Below are 15,555 nucleotides of genomic sequence, written 5' to 3' on the forward strand. Positions count from 1 at the left end.
AACATGAATCCAATTAGCCTAGTGAGTGGGTCCTTATTTACAAGCCACAACCAGCTTCACTCAGTTCTTGGGTTTAGTCTCCAATTCAGCTCCAGCGCCAACTGCTGCCACAAAATATGTTCCAGACCTTAGAAGTGCAGTAACTGCACAGTCACCACAGTGTTTAGTGCTGCGTAGACCACACTAATGACTTTCAGTCACTACTGACCTGGGCTGTACTTAAACCAGTGACCCAGAGTGAAAGGCTCTGGTATCCCATTACTAAGCTCTGACTTACCCAGTTCCCTTCAATCTCAAATGTGAAATGTGATCAATTAACTGCTTTGATTTATGGTGTTTATTCCTATTAAAATAATGTGGATATTAATTTTCATTGCTAAAAAGTGATTGAAAAGACCATTATCTAATTTAAAATGTAACTCTTCATATTGGTTGTAAAACCTGAAAGCAACAACTTTCTTTGTGCTGTACGAATAGGTACCAATATGAACCACATATTTAACTCTATGTAGCCCTCTCTCCGACACCATTCCTAGGGTCTCCAGGAAAGCAGCTCTGACAATAGTCCAAAAGCAGCAACTGGGAAAGTGAAACTAAAATATTTCCCGGGCAACCCTGAGTCTGTGGGAAAACTCTAGAAAGGGAAAAGACCAGCCCTATCTATGGCCCTGAAGAACCGCAGTGTTTAGCCATGACTTTGAGAGAAGATCTATTTCCTATAGCTTTTTCACTGTCTGAACTATAAATGGCTGCTTCTTCCCGACAGGATGAGTTAGTGGTGTTGACTTCACTATGGTGTCATCATGTTGCTGTAAATCCTGTGATTACAGTGACGAAGGAGCAGACTACCACAAACACCATCCAAATCATTTTATTTAAACTTGAGAACCAGCACACACTGCAATCTCAAGGATACTGAAATTAAAGAATAGGTCACACAAGCAAACAAGAACTGATTCTTTACCTCCAAAAGATGGAAAAAATGGTGGCAAAACCAAAAAGAGAAACAGGAACGGACTTATGCGCTTCTGGATTTCCTGCCTTCCTGATTATCTAAAGCCTCATTCTGGAAAACATAGTCCCTTCTTCTGTGAAGCAAATTTATTCTCCCTTTCATGTAAGAGGGGTTTATGTAGGTATTAAGATAGAATAGTGTCCTGGGTTTGGAACAGGATTATTTACTGCACTCAGCATGTGGTGTTCTTCTCAACTCTAGACCAGAGGTGGGCAAACTACAGCCCGCGGGACTGTCCTGCCAGCCCCTGAGCTCCCAGCCAGGGAGGCTAGCCCCTGCCCCCCCACCCCGCCACTATACCCCCCTCCCCACCCCGCAGTCTCAGCTTGCCCGGCTGCAAGCTCCTGCCAGGCAGCACAGCAGCGTGGCTGGCTCTGGCGTCGCGGCTGCCAGTCCTGCTGCTCTGAGCGGCATGGTAAGGGGGGGAGCAGGGAGATTGGGGCAGGGGGTCCTGGGGGGCAGTCAGGGGACAGGGAGCTAGGGGGTTGGATGGGTCGGAGGTTCTGAGGGGGGCAGTCAGGGGGCAGGAAGTGGGAGGGGGCGGATAGGGGGCGGGGGACAGGCTGTTTGGGGAGGCACAGCCTTCCCTACCCGGCCCTCCATACAGTTTCACAACCCCGATGTGGCCCTCGGGCCAAAAAGTTTGCCCACCCCTGCTCTAGACTCTGCTTATATATAAAGAAGTGACTAGTTCCACTTTACGTAAAGTTTTTAAAGGAGAATGTTGTAGTTTGCATGCTCTGTAATGAATGCAAAAGCAAAATGACAATACACCAACAGGCAAGCGCTAAAACATGCTTCTTTGTGTCCTCTAGCAATAACACATACACACAACTTGCCTTCATTGCTATACCTATGTCTGATGAGCTCAGTGTGTCATACCACATCGTTGAACAACTCACGTATGAAATTTGCATGAGGGAGACTCATTACAGGCCTTCTCTGTATCAAGAATGCAAAGTATGTATGAAAATACTCCAGTTATTTCTTTATGAATAAGGCCTGTAGTTAGGAAGTAAACACATTGAGCATGGGGAAGGCTTTATCCTTTGGATACCTTAGTGTGTGGCTGCCACCTCAGTTTGGCTATAAATTGTTTTTCATATGCAGGACAAAGTGTCATTTACTTCCCTGCAGCCACATGCGCCAACTCCCCTTGATACCAGGTGTTCTCCATGTTAATAAAGGCTAGTATGTGACCCTTAGAAAAGGATTTAGCCATGTACATTACCCACTTTTTAATACACATTAACATGTATATGATGCACAATAGTAACACATCTCTCTAAATCATTCAGAATACTGTGCCTTATAAATATCTCATTTGCCAGAGTCTTTCACGCACTGTGCATTGTGGTAATGAAAATGGAGGCTCCTCAACAATATTTTAAATTTACATACAAATTAGTGTTTTCTGCCTTCTTTTTAGCAATTCAGAATTCCAGCTGTGCTTAGTATTCAGAAGCCACAGATGACTTTTGTTTTTTTTTAATATGGGAGTTAGAGAGTTTGTACCTGGAAAGGAGACCTCTCTTTTGTGCTCTTATTTTGACATTTGTCTGCCTTTAATAAATCGCAAATCAGTTCTGATGGGACACAACTGTTGCCTGTTATCTTTTAAAGTACATAAAAGGCCCATGAAAAAGCTAAAAGCTAAGTCAACTGGTGCAAAAGCTGAATTGCCATATTGTTCAGATATCTTGGAGGCTTAGGGTACAAAACTGGGAGAACAAAAAAAGCATTCAAAGAGATTCTGACAGAGATTAATACTACCTCTGATTCTAGTCAGTGCACAAGCACTGCTCTGAACAGAGAGCTAATTATATTGTTGCTCAGATTATTATTTTCACACATAAGAGACATAGCAAAGGAACACTAACTTGAAAGCCCCCTTGGATTAGAGGACACTACTACACAAGACTAGAAGCTTTGCACACTGGGTGGTGTCAAGATCTAATTTTTTCCACATAGACCATGGATCCACAGGAATTCCTGGAGTGGTGATCAGGTCTCTCCCTCAGCATTCCCTTCCAGTCCAAGAGCAGCATAGCTGGCTTTTATCTCCATTACAATCAGCATCCTGCCAGCACCTGCACCCTCTAGTCCAGGAGTTCTCAAACTTCATTGCACTGCACCCCCCTTCTGACAACAAAAGTTACCTCACGACCCCAGAAGGGGGGACCGAAGCCTGAACCCACCTGCCCAAGGGAGGGAGGGGCAAAGCCCAAGCCCCTGGAAGGAGGCCTGTAACCTGAGCCCCGTAACCTGAGCCCCACCAGTCAGGGCTGAAACCCTTGGGCTTTGGCTTCAGCCCCAGGCAGTGGGGCTCAAACTTTGGCTTCGGCCCCGAGCCCTAGCAAGTCTAAGCCAGCCCTGGCGGACCCACTCTGGGGTCCCACGCCACAGTTTGAGAACTGCTGCTCTAGTCCCTCAAAAGAAGGCTGGGTCACAGAGGGGAAAGCTAATGCTGATCTCAGCAGAATGGACATGTCCTCTAATTTTACGTAGGCTTTAGCCAGTATACAAGAAGACTAAATCTGAAATGCATGTCAAAGAAACCAGAACATCTCCTCCAAAGGAAGCAGGGCTGTCTGCAAAAGGTTTATCATATTTTGAAGTGACAGAGGATGAGGAGAAGTTTCCGGCCCCTGAAAAGAAGTTCAAGGACACTTAAAGAAAGTCTCAACACATGCTTGTCTTTCTTGAACTGAGCCCAAGAAATCAAGCCAAAGGAAGGTCACAGCTTTCACTTTAAAAAGCGTTAAAGATTAAATTGGTACAGCTATGTACTTTCTAGCCAAGCTGTGGGTAAGATATCCTGGGGGGAGGACGGGAATACATAGTCTGGGAAGTAGATTTAGCTATGAGAAGCTGGAGAAAAATACGGCTCAGACCTTTCTGACGTACCTGAGCCTCTCTGATCTGATGACAGTTCATAGTTGAGTTTGTTTAAAATTCAGGTTATGATTTCTAATGGGAAATGTCATGATCATCTTACATCCACATCCCAAAGAATCCAAAAGATCACAGATGCTCTTGGAGTGGAGACAAACATGAATGCTGCACTGGGCCTATGAACAGCAAGAAGCCTGGAAAGGACTGTGAACAGATTCTGTTCACTCTCCACTGCTTCTAGCAAACTGAAGAGGGGCTGTACCATTTCATCAGCACATTGGAAACAGAGCACTGCATAGCTTGGAAAGGCTGAAACCATGTGACATGATACTATAATGTCCTCATGCAATGCATCCAAGCAGGATTGGAAGCATAGTCAGAGAGGAGCCATGTAGCTCTTAGTTGGCCAGCTGATGGCAACAGAGGCAGGCATTTTCCTCAGTGATGGCCAGACACACTCTGTTAGGTTTATCATCTGCCTGTTTCAGCCAGTCACTTCACTAGCCTCTCTCAGTCACATGGTTTAGAACAAAATTAAGGGAAAATATTGCAAGGGGGAGGTGGAAGTACAGCTGGGAGAAATTATGGGTGGCAGGGGAGAGTTGGGCAAAAAAATTTGACCAAATCTTCCTCCTCCTCCCCCCCCCCCCCAAGGTAAAAATGCAGGTTCGACAATACCTAAATATCTTGAATTCGTGTGAATTTCACCAACTTGTTTCGGTCAGAACAAACCCTAAAAAAATGCCAAAACAGTTGAAATGTTTCCTCTCAACATTTTCAAAATCAAATGTTTCAATTTGAAATAAACTTAAGGAAATTTCAAGACAAAGTTATTAAAAATAATTTTAAAACAAAAAAGTTTGAAATGAAAATAAAATACTTCATTTTGCGTGAAACAAAATGTTTCATTCAGCCTAAACCTTTTCCCCACTTTCTGATTTGCCAAAAACATTGAAAAAAATATTTTTGGTTCAATCCAAAATGTTTTTTTGTTTGTTATTTTGTTTTTCAAATTTTTGGAATTTCCAGAGAACCATAAAATCTTACTATTTACCCAATTCTGGAAGGGAATTTTGTGCAGGTATGCCCATGCTCCAAGTAACTGTGATCCAAACAAACCTCTCTCTGGTTATAAACAGAAGATGAAATTAAACATGAATCAACAGTAAAGAACGATCCTGAATTGTCAGGGAGATGGACTGCATTACCAAATTCATTTTCCATTTCTAACTTCTATGATTAATGGTAGCAGTCCAGTGAACAATAGGCCTAATACCGTTACTCTTCCAAACAGTGCCATGAGATCTTTGCTAACTAAAGGTTGTTAAGACCCTGTTTTATTAATCAGCCAGAAGTCAAAAGCTGTAACAGCACAGTACTTTCTATACTATGTTGGGCATTGTTTCAGCATGGTCTCATGAGAAAGGCAATTTATGAGTCCCCAATATCATTTCCTGAGATTCTCTTCAAGATGGCATGGATAAACAGTATATATCTCCTTATATAGGTAATGTACATATATGGCTGATTTACAGAATCATAGAAATGTAGGGCTGGAAGGGACCTCGAGCGGTAATCTAGTCCAGCCCCCTTCGCTGAGGCAGGACAAAGTACACTTAGAACATCCTAGTTTGGCATTTGTCCAAACTGTTTTTTAAAACCTCCAATGATGGGGATTCCACAACCCTTCTTGGAAGCATATTCCAGAGCTTAACTATCCTTATAGTTAGAAAGTTTTTCCCTAATATCTAACCTAAATCTCCCTTGCTGAAGTTTATGCCAATTATTTCTTGTTCTACCTTCAGTAGATATAGAGAGCAATTGATTATCATCCTCTTTATACCAGCCCTTAAAAAAATTAAAGGTTTACCAGGTCCCCCCACAAGTCTTCTTTGCTCAAGGCTAAACATGCCCAGTTTTTTTAACCTTTTCTCATGGTCAGGTTTTCTAAACCTTTCATCATTTTTGTTTCTCCCCTCTGGAATCTCTCCAATTTGTCCACCCTTTAAGGAAGATGTGGTGCACAAAACTGGACACAATACTCCAGCTGAGGCTTCACCAGAGCTGAGTACAGTAGAACAATTACCTCCTATGTCTTACATACAACACTCCTGTTAATGTACCACAGAATGATATTGATCTTTTTCATAACTGAATCCCAGTGTTGACTCAGATTCAATTTGTGTTCTATTACAATCCTCAGATCCTTTTCAGCGGTAATACCGCCTAGATAGTTATTCCCCATTTTGTAGTTGTGCATTTGATTTTTCCTTCCTAAATGCAGTACTTTGCACTTGTCTTTACTGAATTTCATCTTATTGATTTCAGACCAATACTCCAATTTGTCAAGGTGATTTTGAATTCCAATCTTGTTTTTCCAAGTGCATACAATGCCTCCCATTTTATAAGCACATTTTTCACTCCATTATCCAACTCATTAATGAAAACATTGAATAGTACTGGATACAGAACAGACCCCTGTAGTACCTCACTAGATACATCCTCCCAGTTTGACAGCGAACTATTAATAACTACTCTTTCAACCAGTTTTGCACCCTTATCTTTGCATTTTATAGGAATTTCATCTAGACCACATTCCTCTCATTTGCTTATGAGAATGTCATGTGGGACTGGGTCAAAACCATTAGTAAAATCAAGATATATCGTGTCTATAGCTTTCCCCCACCCCCATCCCTTGGGACAGTAACCTTGTCAAAGAAGGAAATTAGGTTGTGGTTTGGCATGATTTGTTATTGAAAAAATTCATACTGGCTGTTACTTACTATCCTATTGTCCTCTAGGTACTTACAAATTGATTGTTACTATAATTTTACCATCATTTTTATAAAATTGTGTTTTTCATTTTGTATCCGACTGAACATACAATGAAATAATACATTGATTTCTGTAGGAAACCCAAGAACTATTAATCTTCTGTGTGTTTTCTGTTTAGTTGCTATTTGGCATCAATTCTCCAGAGAAAAAAGTCTGATGGAGAGCTATTTTGTAATCTTGAACTTTCCAAGTTCAAAGAACAGGCAGTTTGTGTGGTTTGTGGCATGATATGGGACTTGGACAATTCTCCTGGAAATCTCTAAGCTTTTAAACTTTTATTTTTTGGAGGACACATGAACTCTATGGATGAGAATGAAATATTTGTTTCTAACCCTCTTGACTGAAAATGAGCTAAAGCTTCACACAAAAGAAACAATGAAATGTAGATTCCAATTCTTTATAAAGGAAGTACATTTTTGTATTATATTTTTGCTATTTTTAGCTTTTGTAACACACCAGTAGATCAGATTGTTGACGTCTATAATACACCACTAAGGAAAGAGTAGAAGGGGTCATAAATGAGACCATATATTTGAATACCTAGCTGTGTATTCGAAGTCTTACATTTTTTCTTTCTATTTGCAATAGAATGTGTTCTCTGCCCTCTTGTGTAAATCAAAAATGTTCTACAATTATTCAGACCTGTAACCAGTACCAAATACATACTGTACTTATGTTAAAAGTTCATTAGGTGAATGCTTACCCATATTGAATCTTGAAGTGCAATGTCAGTGGTAGGACACGTCTCATGTGCGAAAGTATTATTACTGTTTTGTAATGCAGTAGCAACCCAGGGTCCCATTCAGGACTGGGGGCCCATTATGCTATGCAGCCTACAAACACACATACAAACAGGTAAACTCAGTCCCTGCCCTATAGAATTTATCATCTAAATCAGTGTTTTTCAAACTGTGGGTTGGGACTCCAAAGTGGGTATCGACCCCATTTTTATGGGGTCACCAGGACTGGGTTAGACTTGCTGGAGCCTGGGGCCAGAGCCGAAGCCCAAGCCCCACTGTCTGGGGCCAAAGCCAAAGCTTGAGCCTCACTAACAGGGGCCGAAGCCTGAGGGCTTCAGCTCTGGGCAGTGGGGCTCAGGTTATAGGCCCCGTTCCTGGGCCTGAAGCCCTTGGGCTTTGGCCTCCTTACCTGGGGCAGTGGGGCTTCGGTCCTCTCTCCTGGGGTCATGTAGTAATTTTGGTTGTCAGAAGGGTGCAACGAAGTTTGAGAACTCCTGGTCTACATTATGTATTATATAGGGCCCTATCAAATTCACGGCCATGAAAAACACTTCATGGACCATGAAATCTGGTCTGCTCCCATAAAATCTGGTCTTGAGTGTGCTTTTACCCTATACTCTACAGATTTCATGGGGGAGACCAGCATTTTTCAAACTGGGGGTCCAGCTGCCCAGCTCTGAAGGCAGCGCCGCTGCCAGCAGCAGTGCAGAAGTGCGGGTTGCAGTACCACAACCCCCCCCCCACACACACACACACAATAACCTTGCGACACCCCCAACTCCTTTTTGGGTCAGGATCCCTACAATTACAACACTGTGAAATTTCAGATTTAAATAGTTGAAATAATGAAATTTACTATTTTTAAATCCTATGACCATGAAATTGACGAAAATGGACCACGAATTTGTTAGGGTCCTAATTATAAAAACTGGATTACTAAAAATAAAGAAAAAATGAGCAACCAACGCTAGGTGAAAATCAGGTAAATGCAACTTTCAGGATTAAAAAGAAGTGATTTAATTGTAAAAATTGATAACATTTAAGCAATTCTTATGAAATATATTTGCTTCCTTGATGTTTGGAAAGGCATATCTCAGGAACAGTAAGTGACTTGATATTAAAATACCAAGATTGTGTTTAATTAAGAATAATCAATTAAGTTAAACACAGCAAAGTCAATAGATATATAGATATATGGGAGGATAACCTATGAAAACAAAGGACAAGCAATGTCATATTCTATGAGAGATGGCCAGCCTGGAGAGGAAATAATTTTAAGAGCCTGCCAAAGAAAGGAACTTCATAGTATATGAGTTAAGTTCACAAAGAAAGTTAGTCATTAGGGTTAAGAATGTTTGTCTAAACACATACATGGGAACAGAGACCTACAAAAAAGCCTTCATGTTGATCATGAAGAATTTCAATTACCCAGATATCAAGTAAGGTAAAATTGTGGAATGATCAAGAAAAAGTTTGTTTCTAAAAGTACTGTAGTTTCCATTACACAGTTCAACAGCCAATCTAGGAGATCAAAGGTTCTGCTAAGCATATTACAGGAAATTAAGTGGGTATTATACATGAGATAAAGGTTGAGCTGGTGAACTATTACATTGGTTGTAGTGATTTTAATATGATCTTTTTTTAGATGCCTACTGATATTAATACTTCCACACAGCAACTATATTGAATAAACTTGAGCCATATTTAACACAAGGAAATATACATTGGCTAATGCAGCTTTTATAAAAGTGACTTTATATGAAAATACACTAAGTAAATCATTCCCAGATCAACTGATGTTTGAAACAGGACACTCTAGGCCAAATTCAGAGGGGATGAGAGAGGTGATAAAATCTACACATTGGTATGCTAATAGAAGAGAATCTGAGTTTATGTAATTCACATGCCATGTAGTCAAGGTGGTGATGTAGGTTAAAGGAGTGGCCTATTTGAACTCACACCTACTTACACCTGCTTGCTAGCTGCTTTTCTTACTACTGTACATCTTCTCTCTTCTGGCTCCTTGGAAGCAAATTAAATTAGCTTTGACTCAATGAGCTAACTTCAGAGGTGACAGGGACCCAGCAATTTCATGTCAGTAAGCAACTCTGCAATGCTAAGGCAGCGTAAGACAGGGCAGGGAGAACTTGCAAGTTAGACTCACTTCTGAATTTGGCACTATGACTTCAAGAGGCAACCAGACAGCAAGAACATATGAGCTCTTGTAGACATGATCCTATTTTCATGCAAATGTATCTCTGAGTCAGAAATGGGAAAAAGACGTACAGAAAATGTATGCTGTCGACAAAATTACTCTCAGTCTCAGCAAAGTGTTTTCTCTGAAGTTTTCAGGAACATGACAAAATTTATAATTACTATTCTCTGCTTTTGTGGTGTTCTGCTTATTTATTTTTTTGTTCCTCAGTTATATTTACTGTTCTTTACTTTGCTCCCTTCCCTTTTTTCCTAACCTCACTTATTTTTCTTCCCCCAATCACATTGTTTTCAAATGCTTTATTTTGCTGCATTTCTTAATTTAATCTTTTCCCCAGTTGCTTTGTTTTCCTTTGAGTCTCATTCTGTTGCTGTCACAATGGCAACAATATGCTTCTCTACACACAAGCCAACTACAAAATTCCCTCAGCATGAGTACTGCTCAAGATTTCAGTCTGTGACTTCCCCTTAATTAGCATCACACAACATCTCCAACAGGAGGAACACAATGCAGGAATTTTATTTCCCCCCCCACAGCTGCATGATGAGTCATGAGAGATGTTAAACAATTAATTTACTCCAGTTTTAATTTATAAATTGCTGGATTTTTGCCTGAATTTGATACACTGATGGAAAATTAGAAAATAGGGCATGAGTCAGCAAGAATAAAAACTGTCTGGCTTCCACATTATGAAAAGCTCTGGAAAGAAGTCTGTGTGTATAACTTGCATGCCTGCGTGCAGTCCTCTGGCTCATGAAACACATTTTTGGCTTGATTAGATCAACACTACTATGCAAATAAAAACTGAAGTTAGAATTTGACCTCATTTATAAATTGCAGCTTTCTAGCTCCTAGTCCAAATTGTAGGGCTGCACCTTTAATCAGCAGATGGAGACAAAGAAAAACTCTTGAAGCAGGTTTAAGTAGCTCAGCGCCTCCCAGCCTCATCACTTTTTAGTCTAAAGTATATCAGGCCTCTCCAAGAGTTCAATATAAAGTATTTATTCTACCTTCCATTTTTATTTCTATACATAGAACTATATATGCCTAGTACAGTTCTGCCTCAATACTGAAAAGACTATCTTCAGTTACATTTTTCAGTGTATTTTTCTATCCTTTTCTGGTTCTCAACTAAAGTCTGCGTTCAACAAAAAATAAAAAAATACACTTTTCCCTTTCCTCTCCCCCACCCCAAACCACACACAGCTTCCATGTCACACAAAAGCTACAGAAATTGATTTCCATGTGGCATCCACAACCCTACATGAGGTTCCACAGCCTAGAAGACATGAATATTTTTAAGAAAAATCTGTTGGGCCTTGATCCAAAGCCTGCTGAAGTCAAGGGAAAGATTCCTATTAACTTAGATGGGCTTTGGATCAGGTCCCAGTAAAGAAGAACATACATAATTTGAAGCATGTAGGAAGTCCCATTGAAATCAGGCAAGTGCTCACGCTTCAAGTCTTATACAAGACTTGAGTGCTTTGTTGGATAGGGGCCTTGGAGTATTAGTATTTCAAGCCAGGCTGTTTGTGGGCTTCTCTATGCTAGAAAGTTTTCCTGCTTTAAACTATATGAATATTAGCTGGGCTGACCGGAGCTGCCAAGGTCCCTTTTCAACCGGGGGTTCCGGTCAAAAACCAGACACCTGGCAACCCTAGATCCAGGGCCCCCTGCGGGGCCACGAGCAGGTTTCAGAGGGTCCGCCAAAATAAACCAGAGAGCAGGGCTGGCATTAGACTCGCTGGAGCTCAGGACAAAAACCCAAAGCCCAAGCCCCGCTGCCTGGGGCTGAAAGCTGAAGCCTGAGCAACTTAACTTCGCAGAGCCCCCAACTGCTTTGCTTGTACCCTCTAACACTGGCCATGGCTTTTAATCTACTGGATAGGCAGAAAAACAGTTGTTGTGGCACAGGCAGGCTGTGGAATTTTTATAGCATGTTGGGGGGGGGCTCAGAAAGAAACAGGCTGAGAACTCCTGCCCTAGGTAACAAGTGAAGAGGAGTATGATGATCATGTCTATTCACTCTTTAAAAAGTTGGAGGAAAAAAAAAAAGATTTTAAATATCTGCAGCTCAAAACAGACAGACACAGGATTATATTAACACTGGAAATGGGAGTTATCTTACATGCTCCTAAATATCAACATGGTCTCAAGAGCAAACTGTTTAAAAGTCAATAATACCTATTCACATGATATTTGTTTGAAAATGTTACATATGTCAGATGAATCAATGAATATTATTCTGGCAGCACTACAAATACAGACCACGCAAGTTTCCTCACATTAGACTATCAATTGGCACCTCGCCCATCGTGGAAGGACTGGTTAGTCCAGTCTTAATGCTTATGCAACAATGTATGGGCTGTTCTGCCATGAACCTTTCTCCCCACCGTAGGAACTGCACTGGGACTGTCAAGATATTTCATACAGACCACTGACTAGCTGTATCAGAGCTTGCTACCAACCTGAGGCTTTGTCTACACTGGCACTTCGTCGGCAAAACTTTTGTCGTTCAGGGATGTTAAAAAACACACACACACTCTGGATGACAAAAGTTTTACAGATGAAAAGTGCCAGTGTGAACAGTACTGCTCGTGGGGGTGGTGGAAGTGTTTTGTCAGCAGGAGAGCTTTCTCCTGCTGACAAACAGCAGCTACACTGCGTGCCTTTTAGTGGCACGGCTGTAGCAGCACAGCCGTGTCGCTATAAGCCTCATAGTATAGCCATACCCTGAGATGAATTTGAATCAGTGACCGGAAGGTAAAACGTTTCTTATTTCACCACCAGTCCCTATCTTTGGCACTTACCAACAGAGTAGGCCCATTTAAACAAGGAATGTGCAGCAACTTCTGCAAAGGCGCTTGCGGCAGCCAAGCACAGATACAGAAGCTGTCACCAGGGAGCAGCCGGGGGGCTGATAAGAAAGGATAGAGGGAGTGGAGCAGAAAGCATGACAGAACTTTGACACTCAGCTAGAAAAGAGTCATTCCTAGACTGTCTGGCTTAGAGGTGGCAGAGAGGGAGGGGGACAAAAACCATAAACAGTCAGTTCTTTAAAAAGGTAATCAGCCACCCTGTTTTTAAGGAGCTTGCTATATTTGTCCCTGAACCTACTATGGCTCTCGCAGTCAAAAAATGCAGAGATTGTTCTATATGACTATCTTTCAGGGAACATGGCCTCACATAAGCAAAAAGTTAAATCCACACTCATTTTAGGTGCTGCTTCACAACAAGCAAAACTTCCCCAACGTATTATACCAGTGACAACCCCCCCCCCCCCACACACACACACACTCTACTTAGTATGTCACTTGTACCCAGTAGCAGTTCTCAGACAAGCCAAACCACAGAGGCACAGATTTGTTTTATTTAACATGAACTCCCACGTTGCAGGGAGGTTTTGATTTTTAAAGTACCAAAGCCGCCTCCTACAGGGAACATAACCATATAATTTAAAATCTCAAGCTATTTAGTATAGCATGGTATTGAAGAGAGTGAGCGCAATGCAATTAAAAAATAAACAATGAATAATCATTAAACATGAGTGCATACCTTCTCTGATAGCTGTAAATGGAGTTCCTTCCTCCTCTTGTAATCTAATCACCTTCAGTGCCACCAACTTCCCATTTACCCTGGTGGGGGAGCGGGAGGGGAGAATGGAGGAGGAAGGAGGAGAGGAAGGAAAAAAAGAGAAACATACACAACATTAATTAAAAATGAATATTCCAATAATAGGGCTTATTTCCCATCATGTATTATTTAGTTTCTCCCTGTCAATGTCAGTGATTCACTCATGACACAGTAAGAAACACTTCATAGCCTCCATAATGTCAGCTTTAAATATTCACATTCATGTAATCCAAGAAGTGATCTCAGCTTTCTATGAGTCAGCCTCTGTTTCCTTTCTATCATAGCATTAAACTGGAGGCTTTGTTTAAAGAAAGCATAGCATTGTAAAAATATGGTTTATTTCTTTGATCATTTTATCCAAACAGAACTTCAATCAATCATTCCACATATGGTATACCCATCTTTATATTTATTTTTCTCTTCTCCCTGAATTATGCCCCACAATAATTACCTTCCAAGAGTCATGGAAATTTGAGGTGGAAAATATCTGTTAGGTCATTCTGTCCATTTCCCACTAAAGCAGGATTGTTCCCTAAAGTACATTCTTGAGTGCACTGCCCAGACTAGTTTTTTTTATTATGACGACACCCATTTATAAGGTTTAAAATAATGTGCTCCCATGGATCAACCCTCACAACAGATGTCTGTTCTCTTTTCAGCTCTATTCAACTGAAGTAGTTTCCAGTATTTAGCATTTAAATACAATTTCTCCCTAATCTGCCCAGTCTGCTCAGATAGTTTATCCAGGTGAAGGACTCAGATGACCAACACCACCTCCAACAACCTCCTCCTCAAAAGTGTACTCCCGCATTAGGGGTATGTCTACACTACAGGATTAATTCGAATTTATATAATTCGAATTTAGGAAACCGATTTTATAAATTCGAATGTATTCGGCCACACTAGGCACCATTAATTCGGTGGTGTGCGTCCAAGCTACCATAGTAGCATCGATTTCCAGAGCGTTGCATTGTGGGTAGCTTTTACATAGCTATCCCATAGTTCCCGCAGTCTCCACCCCCCTTGGAATTCTGGGTTGAGACCCCAGTGCATGATGGGGCAAAAAACATTGTCGCAGGTAGTTCTGGGTACAGCCTCCCCCTCCCTCCCTGAAAGCAACGGCAGACAACCATTTCGCGCCTTTTTTCCTGAGTGAACTCTGCAGACTCCATTCTGCATCAAGCATGGATCCCGTTGTGCTCCAGAACGCAGTCTTGAACATTATAAACACCTCGCGCTTTCTCGTGGAGTTTATGCTTACACAGGACCAGAAAAAAGAGGCGAGGAGGAGGAGGAGGCGGCGATTGCAGCGCAGCGACCAGCGTGATGAGGACATGGACACGGACACAGAATTCTCTGAGACCGCGGGCCCCGGTGCTTTGGAGATTATGATGTTAATGGGCCAGGTTATAGGCTTTGAACGCCGATTCTGGGCCCGGGAAACAAGCACAGACTGGTGGGACCGCATAGTGTTGCAGGTGTGGGACGATTCCCAGTGGCTGAGAAACTTTCGCATGCGTAAGGGCACTTTCATGGAACTTTGTGACTTGCTTTCCCCTGCCCTGAAGCGCCAGAATACCAAGATGAGAGCAGCCCTCACAGTTGAGAAGCGAGTGGCGATAGCCCTGTGGAAGCTTGCAACGCCAGACAGCTACCGGTCAGTCGGGAATCAATTTGGAGTGGGCAAATCTACTGTGGGGGCTGCTGTGATGCAAGTAGCCAAAGCAATCACGGAGGTGCTGCTACGAAAGGTAGTGACTCTGGGAAATGTGCAGGTCATAGTGGATGGCTTTGCTGCAATGGGATTCCCTAACTGTGGTGGGGCAATAGATGGAACCCATATTCCTATCTTGGCACCGGAGCACCAGGGTACCCAGTACATAAACCGCAAGGGGTACTTCTCAATGGTGCTGCAAGCACTTGTGGATCACAAGGGACGTTTCACCAACATCCATGTGGGCTGGCCGGGAAGGGTTCATGACGCTCGCGTCTTCAGGAACACCAATCTGTTTAAACGGCTGCAGCAAGGGACTTACTTTCCGGACCAGAAAATAACCGTGGGGGATGTTGAAATGCCAATTGTTATTCTTGGGGACCCAGCCTACCCCTTAATGCCATGGCTCATGAAGCCATACACAGGCAGCCTGGACAGGAGTCAGGAGTTGTTCAACTACAGGCTGAGCAAGTGCAGAATGGTGGTAGAATGTGCATTTGGCCGTTTA

At 42.0% G+C, this 15,555-nt stretch overlaps 1 protein-coding gene across 1 annotated transcript in view; it reads right to left on the minus strand.

The window, feature by feature from the left end:
* The window catches only part of CDK14 (cyclin dependent kinase 14), a 411,838-nt gene that overhangs the window by 219,347 nt on the left and 176,936 nt on the right, over positions 1–15,555 (minus strand). Inside the window, exon 5 of the mRNA XM_065399167.1 lies at positions 13,256–13,335. Coding sequence (XP_065255239.1) covers positions 13,256–13,335 — 80 coding nt within the window. The remainder of the gene's footprint in view (positions 1–13,255; positions 13,336–15,555) is intronic.

The sequence above is a fragment of the Emys orbicularis genome, chromosome 2 (assembly GCF_028017835.1).
Source record: "Emys orbicularis isolate rEmyOrb1 chromosome 2, rEmyOrb1.hap1, whole genome shotgun sequence".
In the NCBI taxonomy this organism is placed as follows: domain Eukaryota; kingdom Metazoa; phylum Chordata; order Testudines; family Emydidae; genus Emys; species Emys orbicularis.